The sequence below is a fragment of the Passer domesticus genome, chromosome Z (assembly GCF_036417665.1).
Source record: "Passer domesticus isolate bPasDom1 chromosome Z, bPasDom1.hap1, whole genome shotgun sequence".
Taxonomy (NCBI): domain Eukaryota; kingdom Metazoa; phylum Chordata; class Aves; order Passeriformes; family Passeridae; genus Passer; species Passer domesticus.
In genome coordinates, this window is record NC_087512.1 from 45,313,117 (window position 1) to 45,334,954 (window position 21,838).

At 41.0% G+C, this 21,838-nt stretch overlaps 1 protein-coding gene across 17 annotated transcripts in view; it reads left to right on the top strand.

Moving 5' to 3' along the window:
- The window catches only part of NRG1 (neuregulin 1), a 444,984-nt gene that overhangs the window by 295,366 nt on the left and 127,780 nt on the right, over nt 1-21,838 (top strand). For 7 of the 17 annotated variants that reach the window (XM_064404531.1, XM_064404536.1, XM_064404539.1 and 4 more), the window contains 3 exons: nt 4,738-4,915; nt 11,717-11,841; nt 19,411-19,461. In XM_064404531.1, the coding sequence (XP_064260601.1) occupies nt 4,738-4,915; nt 11,717-11,841; nt 19,411-19,461 (354 nt within the window). Of the gene's footprint in view, nt 1-3,803; nt 3,963-3,985; nt 4,180-4,380; nt 4,434-4,737; nt 4,916-11,716; nt 11,842-19,410; nt 19,462-21,838 lie in introns of those variants that run through there. The other 10 variants (XM_064404537.1, XM_064404532.1, XM_064404534.1 and 7 more) reach the window with 8 other exon arrangements.

Below are 21,838 nucleotides of genomic sequence, written 5' to 3' on the forward strand. Positions count from 1 at the left end.
TAGGTAATCTGCACAGAGGCTCTTCCAGCAGAGATGCTTGCAGGAAATAGTCAGATTTTGAAAAGTGTTCAGAATTCAAATTCAAATTCAGAATAATAGGAGGATTAAAAACAAGAGAAGCAACACAAATTTTTGTGGATTTTAATTGTTGACTTGTTTGTGGATTTTCATTGTTGTGTGGCTTGGTGATTTTGTTTATTTGTTTGGTTAGGGTTTTGGGGGCTTTGCAGGGAGGCTTTTTTGCCTAAGTGGGAGCAGTGCACATTTTAAAGTGCAGTTTATATGTTTAGAAAACCTGGTCTGCTGATGGTAAGTCTGACCTTGATTATAATCTCATATGCAAGGGGAGAATGCTTCTGGAAATAATGTAATTTGTCCTGCATTACTTCCCTGCCTTGAGCATTATACAGACAAAAAATTTAAAAAAGAAAATAAAAGAAAAGGAAAAAAGGCAGTAAGTCTGAGGCCAAGGCAATGGGTGTTATTCCTGTGGCTTCTATTACCCCTCACCAAGCTGTTGGTCACAATTCTTTGTAGCAAACTCTGCACATGTGTCTGCTGGCAAGCATGCCTAATACATTCCTGTGCTCAGGCTCTCAAAAGTCTTTGTGCCTTCCTAGAGAAAGAAAAGACAGGGAAATAAAAACAACCACTCATGGAATTTCAGCTGAGTGTGGTTGTGTGATAATATTTTGCAGGTTTCCTGTTTAATTTGTTCAATGTGTTGAGCTTCCATGCAGATTAACTATACAATCAAGCACTGAAAGTGAGGAGATTGATGTTCTTTGCCAAACTCACAAGTCTGGGGAGAAGAAGTTATCTGCACTCATACATTATCAGTGAGCCTTTTGCAGAGAGAATATGGAAATTCATGTTTCTTATCTGCAATGATATCATGCAGGCCAGCAGACAAGACTTTCTTTAAAAAATTGCTAACAAAATGACAGCTATTCAAGCCATGTTAATAAGGAAAGATCTAACACCTTGCTTGCTTTTGCCTGTTAAACCCTTCCAATTGTGTGCAGCTTTGCTGACACAACTGCTCCACTGCTTTGTGTTCTCTCGCTGTTATCACCCTTGTTGCTTTCTTAGAAAGTCTGTCAAAGCAGGGGAGGTCCTTGGGTCACAGAGAGACATCCTGACTGGGTAGTGTGAGAAGCCTGGTTGCCTTTCTGGGTGTCTAATTGACTCTTAAATGTGAGGCCCTACCGCATTTTGGCACAAGGAATACATATAAAGTAGATGCCCCACCAGATCTTTCATTCAAGCAGCTCCTCTTTCTGGGTACTTCCACACTTAGTTTATGCAGTTTCTCTTCAGGATTTGTCTGTTTTCTTTGCTCCCTTGTCATCCTGTGATGGATGGCATGTGTAAGGGCTCTGCTGGTGCCATAAGCAGAGCTGCTCACAAAGGCACTGCCCAAATAGTGACCTGTAGGAAATGCTGTGAGGCTCCCCTCCATTTTCATTTTGACTGAGTCCTTGTGTCCCTTATGGCACTTCAACATGTAGGAAATGCAGAAAGCATTTCTGTCGCCCTTCCTGCCTCATTCCTGCCTGCCATGAGCAGTCTCACATGGTGGGCAGAAACCTCGCCAGTGGCAGGATCGGTCCTGCATGACAGGCACAGCAAGGAGAAGAGAAAAGGAGCCAAGCTGGCAGGAGATACTGAGGGGACAGAGGGGGAAGGGGTGAAGAGGCAAGGGGAGGGTGGTATTGGGAGGAGCCATGTCTAGTTATAATTATAAGCATTTTTGTCTCTTCTAAAAGCATTTTTACCCTGCAGACAAGGTCCTGTCTTACCAGCACCATAGAATTGGCACAGACTGTGATGAAACTCAGCTACCTCTTGCAACAGTGGAAGCTGTAGCTGATCTTGATCCAACTGTACAGTGCTGTAGTTTTATCAGCACAAGCTTTCTCATATGCCTGGCAGGTCTGATTAACTTTTGCAAAACTGCAACTGAAAGGAAACAAACACCGTGTAAATGCAAAGAATAAAAAAACTCCCAAGAAACAATTTCTTCTCTGTCATGTCTGTGAACAGCTTTTACTGTTTTCCCTGGAGAGCCTGCATGCTTGGACAGCGAGTTACTGTGAATTAGTGAGGGTCACTGCCATTGATTAAATCCTCTTTTATGTTTCCCGGTAACTCCTGAATTATGGCAAGAGTTGAGCATATTAATTTAACGCTTTTCTTTTTTTCACTGACAGCTCTGATGGAGGAAAAAATCTGCAAGTCATTTTCAGCAGATAATACTGAATTAAAATAAAAATTAGGAACAAAATGGCATCTCTCTTTATTTCCAGTTTCACATTGCTATGTTAAAAGAGCAGCCAATAACTAGTTGAAGTCTTTAGCACAAAAATTTTCATCCTTGAAATTGTGGTGATGCTTTTAATTTATTCAAGATACAGACTAGGACTATAACAAGTGAAACATGGTAAAATAAGGAATATTGCCTTTGTATTTCAAACCTCTGCATCTCCTTTTCTCGCATAGTGACAAAAGACTATAACTTTAACTCTTCAATGACAGAATGAAACTATTAGCACAAGCCTCCGTAGTAAGGCTCTTACTTAATGCTAATTGTTTTTGTTGGAAATTGTAAACATTATTAACCTAACCTTTTATATTCAGACAATATTTACATGTCTTCATGTCTTCTTATATAAATGTATGTATGTGTACATATATATATATATATATACACCAACACACACTTATAAAAGTGTATGTATTTAAACATATTGGTTTCAGGATGGTGTGTGGGCACTTGTTTTTCTGAAATCAAAAGTTGTTTTCATAGCATTTTGAGAACACACTGAAATTTCCAAAATTATTCAGGACAGTGGGAGAAAATGGAAATGAACATATGAGAAGATTTTCTTGTCATGAAATTCTGGGCCTTTACCAGTGGAGCACTGACAGACATGCGTATCCTGTGTGTTTAACATCCTTGGATGCCATTCCTAGAGAAGACTCTCAGAAATTTTGCAGATGTCTAGAACACTTCCTGCCAGAAACTTGTTGTCCACACAAGCAGAGGTGCATGGAAAAATTTGTCACCTTCCTGTTAATCAGGAGTTTTTTAATTATAGAAGGCTTGTCCATTTTCTGTCTTTTGCTAGTGTCACAGTAGGTATCACCTCATTTGGTCACTCACTGCAGACCACTTTTTCCCAAACACCACTGTTAATGCTGCTCTGGGCTCAGTTTCCAGGAAATTAAAGGTTTCCCTGTGCTTTCCTGTGGTGAGAAAGCCTGCCTTACATGTGGGACAGGCCATGCTGCTGCCTTCAACAGTCACCCACTTATTAGACATGCATTGGACACCTATTAGTCCTTTATTTAGGCTTCTCATAATTATATTATAATGGTGCTACTTGTTTTTTGTCTTATTGGAATAACAATTTGGGGCAACTGATGTCAGTAAGTCTCCACAAATATACAAGGAGGAGATACCAAAACATAATCAAGAGTGTCCACTTTCTTAGGACATTTTATTGCACAGGGCTCTGTCAGAGACCTTTTGGTATCTCTTTGAGTGCTCCTAGTCCGCGTGTTTTGGAGAATTATTTGACCACAGTGGCCATTTGGACAATATTACAGCTGTTCAAGAAACAAAATGCTCTGCAGCTGGAGGCACTGCACGGCCATAGTGACTCCCTGGAGGCTCAGGCAGGGCACAGCTGTGTGAGGATGGACTTAGAGACTGTCACCCATCAGCTGACCAGCTGCAGTACCCCATATTAGCCCTCTCCACTTGTGTGGTAAAGATGTTATGTTAAGCCTCAGGGGAAGCAAGGTCAGGTGTAGGTGTTTTACCTGTGCACTGGAGCACAGCAGTGGCTGATTTACAGCTAAAGCATGGGGTCAAATGAAGGGTAGCATCTCACAGGGGACTGCATCTTCTTGTGAAGCCTCTGCTCAAAGACCAGTACTCATGTGGAATTTTAGAGGTCTGTAACTTAGAAATCCTGAAATGATTGGAGGTTTAGAGTACAAGAAATGTTATTGCTATGACATGGTAGAAATTGAGATGCATCAGCTGGAACCCTACAATGTGTTGGCTGAGCCTTTTCAATGCAGTGTCCCCTTCTGGGTCCAAAATACCCTTAATTGATATTGATTCTTTGATGGGCTTCCAAGCCTGTTGTCTTTTGCCTCAGGGAGAGGGTATGGCCAAGCTGAGGTTTGAGATAGGTGTATAATGTGGGTTGTAATGTTTGGCTGGAACAAAAGCCTTTCCCTGACATGAGGGAGGCTGTAGAGCTTATATTTATGCTTTTAACTCCCTGTCAGATCAGTTGCACCTGGAGCCTTTGGGTAGCCCATAACTCATAGCATTTGAAATTAGCAAGGTACCCTCCCTTTGCATTTCTGTGTTGCCAGTCAGAGGTGCCTGCTACAGTGTGCTGTCTTGTGCCTAGGTGCACACAATCAAATAATGTTGTTAGTGCTCCATGCTGTATTCAGAACCAGTACTTTGGTTCTCACTGAGGCTTGCAAGTTGTAAGACTGTCATAGACATCTCCAAAGCGTGAAAGTGGGCTGCCATTAAATGTGCCCTTATGCTTTAAGGATGACACACATCCTGATTCTTCAGGGGTTTTTGCAGAAGCATTGCTAGTCTGGTTGGGGTTTCACTGTCCATGGTTTGCCTAGCTCAACTTGAATAAGCATTTTCCCTTTTGAGGATGGCTTAATCACAACCACATTCTTTTATTTCTTTAGCGGTGCCCCTCAAATTGAAGGAAATGAAAAACCAAGAGGCTGCTGTGGGTCAGAAGCTAGTGCTAAGGTGTGAAACCACTTCAGAGTATCCCGCGCTCAGATTCAAATGGTTAAAGAATGGGAAGGAAATAACGAAAAAAAACAGACCGGAAAATATCAAGATTCCAAAAAAACAAAAGTAAGTACAAAGTAATATCTTTCAAATGGGGCTGGGAGGGCTGGGAAGTGATGTAAGCATTGAGGTTGTTAAATGCAGTAACACAAAGCTGAAAGCTATGAGTTACAGAGGAAGAAAATCTAAGAAAACAGAAACCCAAATTATTGTTCCTGAAAGTATGAGTGAAGTGTGAGTGTGATATAAATATTTCATAATTAATTTTCTCTTCTCAATTTCTATTTGTTTTCTGATAGCCAAAGGCTATGATTTCAACCAGTAAACCTTGGAGACAGGCCATTTTTAAATTGCTAGCAAGAATAGAGGTACCTTTTGTTTATCATCTAAAATCAAAGAACACTTAAAATCATCAAAGGGTTGCAGATTCTGAAATATTTTACAGATATTCTTTTCCAGCAGTTTAATCCTTTAGTAGGGCTGAATGCTGTCCTCATTAGCTCTGAATGTCTTATTCAAGCATGCAGTAGTCCTTTACCAGAGACATTCCTGCACTTGCAGAACAAGGCACTGGTGTAGCAGATGTCAGACAAACAGCAAAGCCTGCAAATCTATCCTCCTGTCTGGTGGTAAGTACCCCCTGTATGTGACTGATGACTAGTGCCAGAAGGCAGACTGGTGCCTTGTTTCTGCAGGGGAAAACTACAATGCTTTTACTGCATTGAGACTGGAGAAGGCTTTTGCTGTTTTGTCTCACTTTGTTGTTTCCATTAAAAAGTTGTAATTGTCACCAGCTATGAAAATCTGTTTGAACACAGTCTTTCAGCTCTCGCTTCTGCTCTCAGTAGACCGGGCAGCTCTCTGGTACACCATGCCATGCCTTCCCTTCATTCAAGACACGGAAGGTTTGGAATGCACTCTGCAAGAGGCTTTTCTTTCCAAAGTGTTCAGTGTCCCCATATTTTGTGTCAGGGCTCACCTCACTAGACGAAACAAGCTATAAACAAATAGATATTTGTCTATTTCGAGTTATTCCAGTTAAAATTCAGAAATCCTTCCTTCCTCGGCAGTTCCTTGTACCCCAGCCTGGGGCACAAGATGAAACATGAAGAGGGACAGAGCAGCATCACCACGGCCCCCATGCCACAGTTGCACAGATGTCAAGAAGGAACCTGTGATGTCTCCTTCCAGCATTTGCAAAATGGAGCTGTTCCAGGTGGCAGATAGCCTGGCAAATTGTCTGGACTCATTTGCAGAGCCATATGTCTCCGTCAGAGTTGTATTTTCAGTCTATTCTGTAAAGAAAATGTTCAGATCAGAGCCTAGCTCTCAGCTTTCCCAGCAACATGGTGCTGCCTGTGAGGAGCAATCCGTATTTCCTCCACTTGCATTTTGGCTGATGCTGATTGACCAAACTCACTGAAGCTAGGATTTCTCTTTCTGGGGCTGACTGTCACCAGTTCAGATTGAATCAAGAAAGTGCCTTTTGCCAGCTCAGTTCTTTGTGGGTTTTTTGCCCCCAAAAAGCTTTGAGGAGCTGTCAGAATGGAAACTGATAGCCATTGATTTGATATTGATGCATGTGGAAGTGTGAGACTCTTTTCAGCTTGATGTGCCAAAAAGTATTTAAACTTCCTCAAAAGATGCATAATGAAAAAGATTAAAATTGTGCCTTTTTCTATAAGATAGAAATATGAAGTCATCTTCATTCACCATAAGTGGAGATGGTGGAGGCTTTGACCTGTATTTCACACATTTATGCCTCCCCAGTCACAATGATACCATGCAGTGTTGGAATTTCTCTAGTGTTTTAGAAACGTCAGTGTAGAATGGAGAAGCACTTCCAGTTAGAGACATGAAAGTCACTAGATGTGGAGTACAAAAAAGAAAAAGTCAAGGGCTGTCTGCTGACATCTGAAGTATATTCTTTGCCTTCCTACTTTGACATTTTAGTCTGGGGACACGTAATTTCTTTGCCATTTCTTCTTTTGCTGTTCGTGTGTGCATCTGGGACTCAGTAGAAGTGAACAGCTTAAGAGAAAATAGATTTTATTTTGATAAAAAGTGGGACAGACACATGTTGTAAAGCTAAAAAAGAGGGGAAGAATGCAGTGTAAATGAACACATAAAAGACATGCACATTTCAGTAAGCAAAGCCACCTTAAGAAGATCCCATTGCAAATTAGAGCAGTGTCAGAGAACAAGGAGGTTTTTTTTCCCCACTTAGGTTCTGGGGTTTTTTCCATGATAGCACGCTGATAAGTGTTTGTCATGTTCATATGCTTCTGTATTGTTACACAACCATTTTTGTGTGAAATTTTTACTATTGCCAAGTGTGAGAAACACCAGCTGCGAAGGTTAGAGTAGTTGATAAGCTGTCTGGGATTAATGTTTGTTTTAAAGTTCAAATGGCTACATAAAAAGTAGGCTATATTTCTGAAGAACTGTTAGCATGCAGAATACCACAGCCTTACTGACATCTTCAATCCAAACACTTGAAAATAACACTTTCTAACACATTTACAAAAAGCTCACAAAGTTTATTTGTAGTATCCATTGGCCACTGATTTCTATCAATTTGCAAGAAATCACCCTTCTTTTTGTGTGATGTCAGAATAAAATGTGTTTATTGTTGGAGTAAATTAGGGTTTCTTTTGTTTGGGTATGTAGCCTGAGCTAAAGCTAAATACCTTTATGTTTTTTAACAAACTGCAAAATATCTGCCAGTATGATGAAGTTCTATCTCAGAAATTGGAAATGAAGACTTTAGCTTTGAAGTAGTCACGGAAAAGATAATACATCAGCTTGGTGGTTTTGGGCACATTGGCCAGTGTGAATAGGACTGGATCAAAGGATTTGCCAAAGTGGAGCACTTGTTGACTTTTTTTAGAGTTTTGAGAGTTTATAAGACCCTGTGGCAATGCAGGCTTCCTCAGAGCTTAGCCTTCCAAAGACTCATTTGCATGTCAGATGGTTTCATTTCTCTGAGCTCCCTAGGATAGTTTCAGGGTGGTTGATTCAGAGGGTGCAGAGGCCCAAGATGCCATGGCCCCACCTGGACTGCTGTGTCCAGCTCTGAAGCGCCCAGTGCAAGACAGACATGGACCTGTTGGAGTGAGCAGTGGATCACAAGGCTGGAGCACCTCTCCTGTGAAGACAGGCTGAGAGAGTGGGAACTGTTCACCCTGGAGAAGAAGAGGTTTTGGGAAGATCTTACAGCAATTTTCAGTGCCTGTAGGAGGCTGCAAGAAGGCTGGAGGAGGAATTTTTATGGGGATGTGGAGTGACATGACAAGGGGGAGTCTCCGTGAACTGAAGGAGGGTAGTTTCAGGTTAGATATTAGGAAGACATTTTTTACTGTGAGTGTGGGAAGGCACTGACACATTGTGCAGAAAGGTGGTGGATTCCAAATCCTTGAAAGCTTTCTAAATAAGGTGGTTCAGTGAAAGGTGTGCCTGTCCATGGAAAGTGGGTTAGAGCTATATGATCTTTAAGGACCCTTACGACCCAAACTACTCTGATTTTATAGTTCTATGACAGTATGGCAGGTGAATCACACTAAATGGCTATATTCGTTCTCATTACACTGGAGAGTCGAGAGAAACTGAATGACTTCAAATTTTAATGAAATGTATTTAAAGCGCTCACTTTTGCCTCAAATTTGTCACAGTAAGAGCATGCAGTCAGTGAGTTTCTGCTGCTGATTGCTGATGACTGGTGAGGCCATGATTGGTTCATTTGTGTGTCCAGGCTCTAAGCTATTTCGTTGTGACAGTAGACATTCAGAAAAAAGCAGGCCCCAGACAAGAGCATTTCACCTTCTAGCTAACTCTCCTGCCTTCTACTATGACAGCATTTCATTTTCCTTCTCTGATTTCAAATGCAGGTGACACTTGTACATTATTGGTTTGGGCAGTGTTCTGTACAAGTCAGGTACTCTTCATTACATGTAGAGAGACTCCCTTATCAGGTTTGGGTTTTGTTTTTTGGTTTTTTTTTTTGTGGCAGAGACAAGGTGTTTGCTACTTCTAGATGATGGCTTTGGGTGGAGTAGTGCACAAGGAAACTGTGTGTAAGTGACCTGTACCTTGAGGTTCACCCAAGCTTAGCCTGGATATTTGCCTGCAGACAAGCAATTCTGAATGACAGATTGAGGCTGGAAGCAAAATGAATTCAAACAATCAGATAAGGTCGGCTGGGAATGCATTCTGCAGATGTGTTTCTTTCCCCTTCATGTATGAATACAAGCTCAGCAGTGTCATAGTGGCAATGAGCTGAAGATTCAGCAGAAGCAAATCTTACAGGCAGTGGCATTTTTTTGGAGTAGCATGGTATAGTTTGAGAAAAGGACAAACCTTTGAAAATAAAATCCCTTATCAGGTGCTTTAAGTCAGTACTGTTGGAGTACTGCATTGCTAGGAAACTGCTTCATTTACAGCCATTAATGAGTCATCTTCTGCTCTGTTTTGAATTCTGTCCCAATACCTCTCAATGATATTTTTAAGGCTATAAATATTCATATTATTTCTCCTGCTCTCAGAGACAAACTCTATACAGGGTTTTTTTTTCTAAAACCAAGAGTAAATTTGGCTTGTTAGAAATGGATTTGTAAGAAATATTGATGCTTCACCTATTTTAATATAAAAATAAAATCATAAAAGGAAGACACAATTCCTTGTCTTTTTGCATATGTATCAAGTAAAACAAAAAACAATAAAAGTAAATGTGCAAGGAAAAGAGTTTCTTCACAAAGCCAAGCAGGCCACAAAAGTGTTTTGCATCAATATTACTTAATGTATGGGGAGGGTTGCAGCAAGCATAGAGTGGGTGTCCATATTAAAGTGATGTAGCTGCAGCTGTGCTTCCTTTGTTTTCACTGGGTTACGGTGAATTCTTAAAATCACTAAGCCTGTTTACATTGCCTTTTGAAGCTTCCTAAGGCTACAGCATGTTCTCCATCTAGACAAGTGTCTGCAAGTATGGCTGAGAGATAACCTGTTGCAATATAGGAAATATCACATGTCCATACAAGCTGTTAGGTGGTGTAGAGCACCACACCACATTCTGGTCAGGCCCTCAGCAGGCTGTTATGAAGGTGAATGGCTGGCAGGAAAATTAAAAAGCAGGCCACTTTTACTATTGTAACATAGTATTTGCACCTGACTAACATAGCTGTTAGTCAGATGCAAAATTTTCACACAAAGATACAGTAGCATTCAACTTTTGGACATTTCTGTCAGTGTCTTTACCACTTCTTTCTCATGTATTCATGGTTACCATGAACTAGACTCTGTTCCTGTATGCCATCTGACGTGCAGCCCAGTTAATTAGTGCAGCACTGTGAACTGGTGTCCTAACATTTCCTGAAAAGGGAGTCCAAATACTCAGCTATTAATTTCTTTACCACTTGAGAAAACCTGAGTAAATTGCTAATGGTGGCTTGGTGCCTCCTCCCTCTTGCGAGCCCCGTGGCCCCGAGAAAGCAGTCTTCTTTCAGGGCATGGGGGGCAACTCTTGTGATGCAGGTTTCTGGCAGAGAGAGGTTCCACCTAGCACATTAATTTCATTCCATGAGGGCTGACTCCTCAACAGCAGGAGTTTCACACAGAGGCAGGGAAGGCTGAGCTGCCAATAAGCAGAGGTTTGGATAGCAGATAGTTGGGATAGTGTCCTGCAATGGAAGTAGGGGTGACTCACAAGGATGTGTTGAAAAATGATATTGAACATGTTGTGTGCTTCAGAAGCCCACACTGCTACAAAAGACCTGTTTGTGGTCTGAACCAAGCTTTGCTCAGTGATTTGCAGGAGGGATAACCAGTTGTGAATTCTGCGTGGAGAGATAGGAGACATGGCAGTGTTGAAGCAAAGCATCTCCCCAAACATTGTTTATCTCAGCAGTCGTGGTAGTTACTATGAGCTTTTAGGGTGAGCAAACACTGCCTCCTGGGGACCGGCCCTTCAAGGTGGGCCTGCTTAGGGGAGGCAGCGTTCATTCACTCTGGATCACTATTCTGTAGATCAGGTTTTAGGATAGGCAGAAACTTCCCCACAGCACTTCTTTTAAACAGTAACTGGGAACAGCAATAATGTGTCCATTTTCCTCAAGCTAGTCATTCTCTGCAGTCTAGATAATGGGATTATTGCCATCCTGTGAGTTGGGGACCCCACGAATGACACCAGAGCATGTTCCTACAAAATTAATGGGTAGCAGGAGTTCTGCATTTGAAAATCTAATCTTAAAACCTTGGAGACTGATTAAATTACATCTCTGAGCCAGGAACAAAATGTAGCTTCATGCAAATTGTGCTCCAGCCTTTTTTTTTTTTTTTTTTTTTTTTTTTTTTTTTTTTTTTTTTTTTTTTTGTTAGTACTGGAGAATGATTTGGGGCTTCAGAGGCTGTTAAAAAGTGTGTTCTAATCTCATGATTATTTAGTCAGATGTTAGGAACTACAGTACTTATCCAGAACTCTACTACTGGTAATATGAACCTATAGGGAAGGGTAATCTATTTCAGTATTACACCTATCTCAGTGGCTTCTGGACAGCCAACAGTTTGTCTGAGAGTGGATGGTTGTTAAATGGTTGTTTTCCAGATTTTCTTCAAGAGCAAAGACCTCTCTCATACAGAAAAGCATAAGCAAGTATCTTTATTTGGGTTCATGAATATGCCTGTTTTCCAGCAGCCTGTAAGAGATTTTTTTTTTATTCTCCTCCCTCCTTTCAAGCCTGGATAGTGTTGATCTGTCTGTGAGAATGGAAGACAAGACCCTCTGTTGAAAGTGATGGGGAGAAAAGTGCTTTAGTTGATGTAATGACTGTTATACCAGTATAGGCTGTTTATATGGTTTTTTTTCTGATTTCACAGGAAATACTCTGAGCTTCACATTTACAGAGCCACGTTGGCCGACGCTGGGGAATACGTATGCAGAGTGAGCAGCAAGCTAGGAAATGACAGTACTAAAGCCAGTGTTACCATCACAGACAGCAATGGTAAGACTTGGCTCAGTATTTTACTGTCACGTTCAGAAAGATCAGGTATAAAGCTGCCAGCAGGACAAAGGGCTCAGAAGCAGGACAAAGCTTGGCAAGTGAAGTGGAAGTAGAAGCACTGAAATATTTTAGGTGTACTAAGAAAAGTAGTCAGGCCTGACTTGTCTGTTATGTAGCTGAGATGCTCAATTTGCCTTACAGACAAATGGGCTGTCTCCTACAGATCTCAGCACAGATGAGCATTTTCTGTGTAACACCAAGTCTCAGACACAGTCTAGTCAAGATTGGAAAAAGATGAAGGGAATACTATTCTAATTCCTGTTATGCACAGTGAGGGAAGTTGCATTTAACCTCAAGTATATCATAGTCTGAACTGCTAAACCAGCACTTCTCACATTAAGTAATATTTATATTGCTCTGATTGCCACCATTTTTACTTTCAGATATGTTGATAGGATTTGTTTTGATTTCTAAAACAATAAACACAGTCATGAACGTATCTGAAAGAAAATTATTCAGAGGCTTGAGTGTGATTCAGATGCTTTAATTCAGGTATTGTAGTTTAAGGTTGATTGTGATGTAAATCTGAATACTGAAATCATGTTTTTCTAGTGTGGCTTTGATTAATTCAGCTCCTATAAGTCAAACTCCATTGTCCAGCCAGTTGTGAAGTATGAAATAAACATGTCCTCATTAACAAACAAAACTGAAGCTCTCTGCATATCATAGATAAGTTAAAGATGTTATAGCAATGTGAATTTACCAGGCATGCTTTTCTGTTCCACATTTCTGTGCTGTTAAGTGGGAGATAGACAAAGACAAATCCCACTGGAAAAGGTTTACATTTGGTTTTCTGTTTATGTAAATGTCTATCTGCTGTTTTGTAATCACACAGCAATTGTTTGACTGTATTCACTTTGTGTATTTGCTATTCTATTTCATCAACTACAGAATCTCAAGTGCTAGAATTTCATTCTAGTTGTATGGTATTATAATCATAAGCAGATGTCAAGAGACTGATATAAAAGATCAAGTGTTATTTACTGGAATGTTGCTAAGAGGAAAAATGGGTAGGTGTTTCTGTTTCCATGAATACAAATTTTGGTTGCTCATTACCTGCTTACATGGAAAGTTCCTATACAGTTTTCGTAATTCAACTGTAGGCACTGTGCCTAGGCAATGCTACAGATAAATGAAAAAAAAAAAAAAAAAAAAAGCTTGACCATTTCCATTTTTTATTACTTTCTCAGACAAGGAACAGTGTCATGGGAGTACATGCAGGACCTCATTCCTTTGCTATGTGACATGGATTTTTCAACTTCCTTTTGGGCTATGCTGAATGACTGCAAAGCACTCCTGCTGCAAGAGAGCAGCAGCTTGGTCTCAGTAGAAAGTATTTGTGGCAAGCCCTGTTATGTGCATCCATAACGTATAAGTTAAAATCTATCTAATTGTGTTGTGAAGTGTAAGTTGTTTAAAACACAGCCATGCATGCAAATGCAAGGCAAACTGGAATCCAGTCAAACCTGCCAGCTGACTCTTGTCTGTAAAGATCTGAACTGGAAACTCAGTGATAGCTGGACTGGAACATCTTAGCGATATTTGATCATCTAGACTCAGGCATGGCAGCATTCATTGGTGGAATAAATCAATCATGCATATTTGGTTACTACACATATATCTGAGCCCCCTTTGCTTACTGTTATTCATAAATTACCAATAAAATTGTTCATCATTTTCCTGCTAATGGTGGAATTTTCCACCTGGATTTGAGAAACAGCATGGGCAACATCTGGTGACTTAAGAGCAATAGATCCTTATGGCCTCAAAGGGCAACATCTGCCTTGCAAACAGGGATAGACCCCCTGCATGGGTGACCTTCTCACCCCTCCTTCCCCCACATTCCCTGACCTCTTCCCCTTGCTAGCTTAATGACAGATTTGGGATCCAAACTCGGTAATGAGTGCTGAAGGACAGTCATTACTTGGGTCCTGTATAGCTGGGAGGTCCTGCAATATTCATAAGAAAGAAAGAATTTAAAACAAAAAGAAAGAAAGAAAACAACAAACAAAAATCCAGCATATTTAATTCTTACTTGTTAATACCTGTTAATTGGCTTTTGGGGAAGCTCTTAAGGTCCAGTGTAATCCAGGAGTCCCTGTAGAAAACTAAACTGTGGGTATCTGAGAAGGCTGAATCTCTCAAAGTGAGCAGAGAAATTGCTTTCTTCCATCTCCAGCAGGTAGGGTAACAGTGAGGTAAAGAAAAATGCACTAGAGAGCCTGACTTATGGTGATACTGATCTGCTCTGCCATGTGAACCATAACTTAAATTATGACCTTTAATTTAGTGACCTCACCTGGTGATATTTATTATGTATACCCTGCTGTCTGCAAACTAGATCTTTCTTTCCCTTTGTGCTGATTACTTTAAGAGGAGGGGTAGGCAAGGTAGTGGCCTTTCTGGGAATGGTGTTATTTTTATTTCCACTGTAAGGTTAGTGTTTTTTCAGTATCTAAAAAAAAAAATAATAATCTGCATTTAAATTCCCTAGAATTTTTGTCAAACTAGGAGTATTTTAGTTGAAATTTTCTTTATTGGTGCCATGAAAGAGAACCCCAGAGCCAGACCAAACGTCTCTTTATCATGGTGCCTTGTCTCTAACATCAACTACCAATGGACATTAGGAAAAAACATATAAAAAACAAGGCAAATGTGTTGTGGTTTTCCCCCCAAGAATACAAAAAGCCATTCAGTCACCACCAAGGCTGCTGATTTCAATTCCCTGTTCCAAGCATAGAAAAACTAGTATTTCTCAATAAAACAGTTGTAAAAGATTTTTGTTGTTTTCAGTGAGCAAATACCTTAATTTTTTCTGATCTCATTTGCCAGTGGTAAACTTTTCTGTCTGAAACAGTAATATTCAATGCAATTCAAGTAACTCCTTTCCTTCTTATTATTATAAACATTGTTATTACTTAAAAATGCCAAATTTGCTTTTTTGTATGTTTACACACACTTTTATATTTTCCCAGTTTTACTGAAAGATATATAAATCATTGTATATAGAGCCATGTGTGTGGATTGAAGATGTAACAAATATAAAAATATCTAGACAAACACAATTTTATCAGTCTTAATAGCAAGCGGTAGGAGCTATTCTCTTTAAAATTTATAGTGAGTGCAACTTGCCCATAGGATATGAGCTGCCTTCTTATTTTCATTCACTCATACTCATGTATGCTCACCTAGGAAAGATTGTAATTGAGGTCAGAAGAGAGACATGAATTCTCCTGGTGATGTATAAATAGTACACAAGTTTGCTAATGCAATAGTAACTGCTTTTTTTGTACATCCTGATTTCTTACTTTACCCAGGCAAAACTCTTGGGGTGAGTTTTTCAGGGATTTTCTCATCAGCATAGGACCTTATTATGCTTGATAAATAACACTGACAGAATACTTCAGAGCACAGCCAAAGCTTTGAACTTGCTTACAAAACCCTGTATTTAGGCAACTAGCTAAGTGATATCTTTTTGATAAAGAGTCAAGCATGCTTTATCTGCATTTGGTGTCAGTCTTTTCCATTGAAACCTGTTGGCCTGATTCTTTTGCCTCTCTGAGGATGTTTTCTGTGCCCAGCATGTTTCAGGGTGCAAAAGATTCATGCAGAGATGTTTCAAAAGCCAGAAGTCTGCAGTGCTGGTTCTCTGGGCTGAGTTTGAGTGTGAGTGGCTGGGACAATTCTGACTGAATTGATGGGTGCTAGAAGTACTCAGGTGATCTGTTAATGTATCTCAATTGCAGGCAGAAGTGAGCCTTGGTAAATTCATTAGCTACACAGTGGCCCATGCAGGCTTTTGGTTTTGCATCCGTAGGACTTGCAGTAGTGGTAACCACTCCAAGTTTTCCAGAATCAACAAGAATCTGATACTCATAATTCATTCAATTTTAATTTGCTCTTCCTCTTCTGAAGACAGACAGTAGCTTAGCTTCAAGAAAATGACTGAGAAATAAGTAAGTAAAATGATCTTATATCTAGTACCTATGGACCATATGACAAACTATGAAATACTTCAAGTGCAAAAGAAGTCCCTTCTTCTGTCCAAGACTTGATTAAAATAAGAGATCAGGTTACCTCTTCTCTCTAGCATAATTGCAGGCAGCCTGGGACATTGTTTTTCACTGGCTGGCATGATGAGTCAGATGCTCACATGGAGCAAATCAGCATTCTTAGGCCAATGTCACTGATTTGGTCTTAGAAAGAAATGTGACCATCACTCAGTTTGGTATTGCAACTCTCCTAAGAGTGCTCGTGAACCTTTCCTTGCAATTTGACATACTTGGATTGAGGGCGGTGTTATTTTAATCTGACTCAAGTCAGCAGTTTCTTGGAGGAAAAAGGGGAAAAGTGTAGTAGTATTAAGAACCTAAAAGTTAGTTTAGCCACTGGATCACCCTGTGTCTTTGATCACATATGCCCGCATGCCTCTGAGGCCCCAGACAACAGCCTTACCAACTTTTCTGCTCTGCCAAATATAGACCAAGTGACAGAGATTAAAAAAGTGTTCCCCTTTCCTCAAGGTGTATGTTAGTTTGTCATTGTATAATTCAGAAGGTATCACCCTAAGAGCACAATTCGAAGGCTTAAAACTTACATGACTGCCAGAAAGTACACCTCAGGATGACAAAATCTTGTTTGCAGCTCTAATTACCCATGGTGTCTGAATTCTTCTCAGAACCCAGGTTTTTGTCCCTGTCAGGGTTCTCAGAGTGACCACCTGCAAGGCCTGAACTAAAACTTAAGAGCTCAACCAAATCCCTTCAGCTTGCTTGAGCAGCCTTTCTTGCATTAGGCCTCTGACAAACTAACTGGGGGAAAAAAAGCTGTGAGGGCATGCACAGGGCTGTTCACAACAGCAGCTGTAAGGCTCTTAGATATTTAGTCATCCTGGAGAAAAGGTTTTGGCTGAGAAGGACCTCCTGCCTCAGAGCCATACAGCAGAGCTTGTTGCTCACACAACAAGTCCTCTCAGCAGCCCAGTTAAAGTTCCTTATCTGGAAGGATGGATCAACACATCAAAGCCATGGAGTTGCTGGGAGTCCTGTGTGAGTTGAAGGAGCTCTCCCCTGTTTTGTCAGGCTAAACAACAGAAGATGCTGCTGGCCCAAGTACTAGGGAAATAGGACTGAGAAGCTGCAGAGGCCTGCTGTTTAAGACATCCCCAAACAAGACTCTCTCATGGATCCTTCAGTACTTTTGTATAAGTTATCCCCTGCATAAACATATCCAGTTTCAGGAAACAGCACTTCACCAAGACTTAGTATTCCTAGAAATGCCAGGGGACAGAATTGGCTGTAGCCTCTGAGGTAGCTGCTCCTCCTGGGAACGTAAACATGATGATGAAGACAGGGCTGCAGGATGCCATCTCCATATCCTAGCAGACTGCAACAGCAAAAGTATTATGATTGAAAAATGGTCCCAGCTCTTTCACCTCAGGCAAATACTGGTGGCCTACTATGAGAAGCCTCTTTTTTGTTTGCTTCTTGTGTTCAAATAGCTTGCCATGTGGATCTGTGCTAGCCTTCCCGGGCACTGTAAAACGTCTTTCTTATGGTTGTGGTGTACTGTGTGCAGTAAGCAATACACACAAATGCTGTGTCTTCCAGATTGTAGCGTCCACTGTTAGTGTTGCTGACACAAATGTTATTTGCGGGGCTTGGTAAAGTGTGACTTTGCCACATGTTTTCCAAATGTATTTCTCAGCACGTTTCAGGTGTAGGAGGCTCTGGCTATGTTTTGGTTTTTTTTTCCACTGGCAGTTTCCCACCAGCGTTTGTATTAACACAGCTGGGCTGGGGAGGTGCCAGTAAGAAATGCTCCATCAAGCTCAGCACAGGCACTAAATGGAACATGGTTTCTTTAACGGTGAAAGAAAAGTTTGCTCCAGTAGTGCCAGATGCTGAGCTATGCAGCTGTCAGACCTGTTCCATCTCCTGATGTGACTAAGAAAGGTTAATTGCTCAGACAACCCAGCTGCACAATAGAGAAACTGCTGTTATACCCAAAAAATGGTCCTGAAAGCAGCCTGGCTGCAGGCCACTGTGTTCCAAGACCTAATGCAAAGGTTTTGATCTTAAAAATTTTAATTATGATACACACTTTCATGCCATACATTGCTGGCTGCCAAGGAAATGCTGCATAACATGTTCCTTCCCATTAGTGAGATGAAACTGGAGTGTATTAACTAGGCAAATAGTATATTTGCCAAGGAAAGCTGTACCAAAATGGAAAAAAAAAACATACAAAAGAAGAGCAAGCAAGTAAGTTAAAACACAGAGTCAATATTAAAGTTAACAAGAGGGATATTGAAGGGAAGGTATTTTGACTAGTTTGTCTCTGGTCAAGTTTCTGTGAACTCTGGAGACAATGAGAAGAGAACCACTGGAATTGAGATTCATAAAACATTCTGGAGCTTCCTTTTCCTAAATCTCTTATGAGATATTTTTTAAATTCTGTGTGTTTGACCTGCTAGGGGATTCTTGGTGTGCCTTGAGCTTTCAGGGCAAGACTTTTTTCTTGGCATTCAGGGTCTTTCTCCAGCTGTAGTACTGAAACTTGTGCAGCTGCATTGAACTGCACCTCTTAATGTCTGAAATGTGTTTTGAGAACTTGGGGAAGTCCAAGACTGTTGATGAGTACAGCTGAAGAGTGATTTGTTCACACCTAAGAAATTGCACACAGTTGTGGCTTGTGGGGACAGCAGAGCACTCGCAAATCAATGCTGTCATTGGAACAAGGTCTCTGTGCAAGTCTGTGAAGCCTAAACAAAGGCTTTCTACATTCTGCTTTCTCCCATCTGCACATTTTGCATTAGCAAGGATCTAAACATGGCAACATCATCCCCCTTAGCCATCAGCTGGTTCAACAAGTGAGTGCAAGCAGTCCGTGCCAGTATGTAAGTAGCAACAGTGTATGGACATATACATAGGACCAGTATGGAAGCACAACTTTTCCCATCTCTTCAGCAAAGCAACTGATTGATTTCTATCACAGAGCCCCCAGTACGAGGGATGGGGTTTGCATGTGTGGCTCAGAAGATTTTCCTGAAGTGCCAAGTGACACTATTGGATGTACTTACCAGCAATTTGACTGCTATGAACAGAGACACACGTCTTTGCAAAATTTAACTGCCTAGAAGCATAAGGAGTGAATACTCACACTGACATCTTCCAGAAACAGAGCCATCTGGATGATTTCTCCTGTTGCCACTGATCAGAGGAAATTGCCATTTCCAGAGGAAAATGAGAGCTTGAACAACTGGCTGCTTTCAGGAGCAGGCTTTTTTCTTCAGTTTTGCTAGTAGGCACCATCATTTTTTGGTTTTTTCCTGAAAAGAAACTTCTGCAAGTTGATATCTGATTGAAGCCTCTGCCCACTGGAGCAAAATTTAAGCTTCCTTCTTTGAAAACCTTTTTCTTCTTTACCTTCTCCATTCTGGAGCTGAATGCTGCTTGAGGATCATCTGACACCATATTATAACTTCTTGTTGCCTCTTGTGTTTTCCAGAGAATACCAGCAAGATACCAGTATCAACAGAAGTGACAAAAACTTCTTCACGTAAGTTGAATTAACCATCTTTCTGTCTCTTTCTTTTCATTTCTTCTTGAAATTGCTTCTACAGCTCCTTCTTAACAGAGAACAGGTCATCTGCATCCAGCAGCTTCGTTTCTGCATATCGCCTTGCATACTTGAGCTACTTCAGGGACCAAGAAATGAATGAAGAAGGGTTAAGCATACTTTTTACTATCCTGGGCTGTATTGAGGAAGAAAATTTGGCCTACAGTTGTCAGGCTGCAGCAGCCCAACTGAAGAAGTATTTGTGTTGTTAGGAACTGTTTTAAAAAGCCTCTTACCTCCTTCTCCTATAAATCCTAGCAGCTGCTTGTGAGTTTGCTGAGTGTATAGGCATATTGATATGCCCTCAGGAAAGTCTTCTGCCTAGACTGCTCTTTTCCTCAGGGCTCTACATACAATTCCTGAGAGCTCTGCAGGGTCTGTGAGCGTAGACAGGTAACTCACTGTCAGCAATTTAACCACTTTTGAAGCTGGCTAGGAGTCTTCTCCAGGTGGCTTCCTTTCAGGATGATGGAATTTTCTTTCAACATCCTTCCTGCAGTTACGGATCGCATACTTCCAGAGTTGCAATACTGCTGGAATTGACTCCAGTGAGAAGCTGCTTTCATTATTTAACTGTTAAGAGTTACTTTATATATGGCCACAGTACAAGCGCTTGTCTCTACTGATAGCTTTGGTTGAGGCAATTGTAGATAAACGTGTGTAAGCTGGGCAACCCAAGGATTTACAAGATGCACATACACTCCTTGGCAAAGAGGCTGGGGTCCTGCTAGCTTTTTTGGGAAAGCTATGTCTGGCAGGGACAGGTTTTAGTGTGAAATGACAGTGTTTGTAGGCTAGATCAAGGAAAACAGTGTGATTGCCAGATTTTGCATTTAGCATGCCTGCAGCCTTTTCTTTGATGCATCTGTGTGTGTGGCGACCTACTTCTGAAATCTTGGCATTGCTGCCTGACAGAAGAGACGTTGGATGTGCCCATATTCTTTCATGTTCTCAGTGGGGCCTGTCACTGGTGCTTCACTGGGAATATATGAGACCACATAGCTAATAGCAAGTGTCCTGTAACCATTGGAACCATTGTTGTTCAAAGAAGGTGACACGCTGGTCACTGACTCCACTGGGCTTGCCTTGCCTTCTCCCTTGTGCAGCAAGAATGTAGTCCCTGCATTTTGCTGACTTCTTTCCCATGAATTAAACTTCTTGTTCTTGAGCGGTCTCTTTCCCTGCTTATGTCCCTTCATGTGCCTGCTGTTACAGTACTGTCCTCCTCTTTACTGCTATTGTGCTGGTGGAGAGGAGGAAGCTGGGGTGTTCAAAAAGCTGGCTGCATTCCTGATGAATCTCTGCACTGGCAGATTTCATGCCAAGCAACACATCACGGTATTGTCCCCCAAACAGCAAAATGCAGTATGTTTAGTGGCTTCTTGTGGAGGTCTCCACATGGAGCTCTGAGGAGGTCTTTGATATGTGGCTGGAGCAGAGATCAGCTTAATCCCAAGCCCAGCCAGGTGCTGTTTTTCCTACTGTTTTATCCTGTCGGGATCCAGACTATGTCTTTCTCTAACACTTTATGAGTTTCCTAGTGACCAGTAGTGCTTGGGGTGACCAGTGACTAGTGGTTTTGGGCACTGCTGATTTTTTTCCAGGACTTTCAAATGAAAATAATTAATTAGTGTGTTGTTTCTTTACTTTAAGGTAGGCTATTGTGAAATGCTGGTGTTAAAATCCCCAGGATCTAGGTCTCTTGAAGTATTGCTACAGTCACTTCTTGATGGTAGGAGGACTTAGAGAGCAGCCTTATTTTTTAAGAGTGGGTTTTTTCTGCCAAAAACCAGGCTTTGTTAGGCAAAAAATTCATCTTTTCTGTGTGACATGAAATTTTAAATGTTTCACTACAGAGCATGCAGTATGCCTGACCTGCTCCCTAGAATTCACAGTCTGGTTGTTAGTCACATCTGCTTCACATTGGCATATCACATTGCCACCTTAGGCAAAGTATTCTCTCTTAAAATTATTCCTTTCAGCTGATAATACTTCTCAAGCCTTCCCTTGAATTCTTTATTCATGCATACCACCATATATGATTTGCTAGATAATGAAAGCCCATGAAGCCACCCAAACACATGGCTCTTAATTGCTGTGTGGTTCAGGTTCCTATAGTTCAGACCTAGCTTCAGGCTACCTGCTTCTTCTGTAAACTTTTCTGAGTGCTTCTTTTGTGTGATTTGTGTTGAGGCCCATTTCCTTCCACTGTCCTACCAGATTATTTACCATTCTTTTTCTGTTCTTGTAACCGCTTTGGGGGTGGTGCCCTGTCCCCTTTTGGTCTGGAATGTGTTCTGCTTTCCCTTTCATCTAC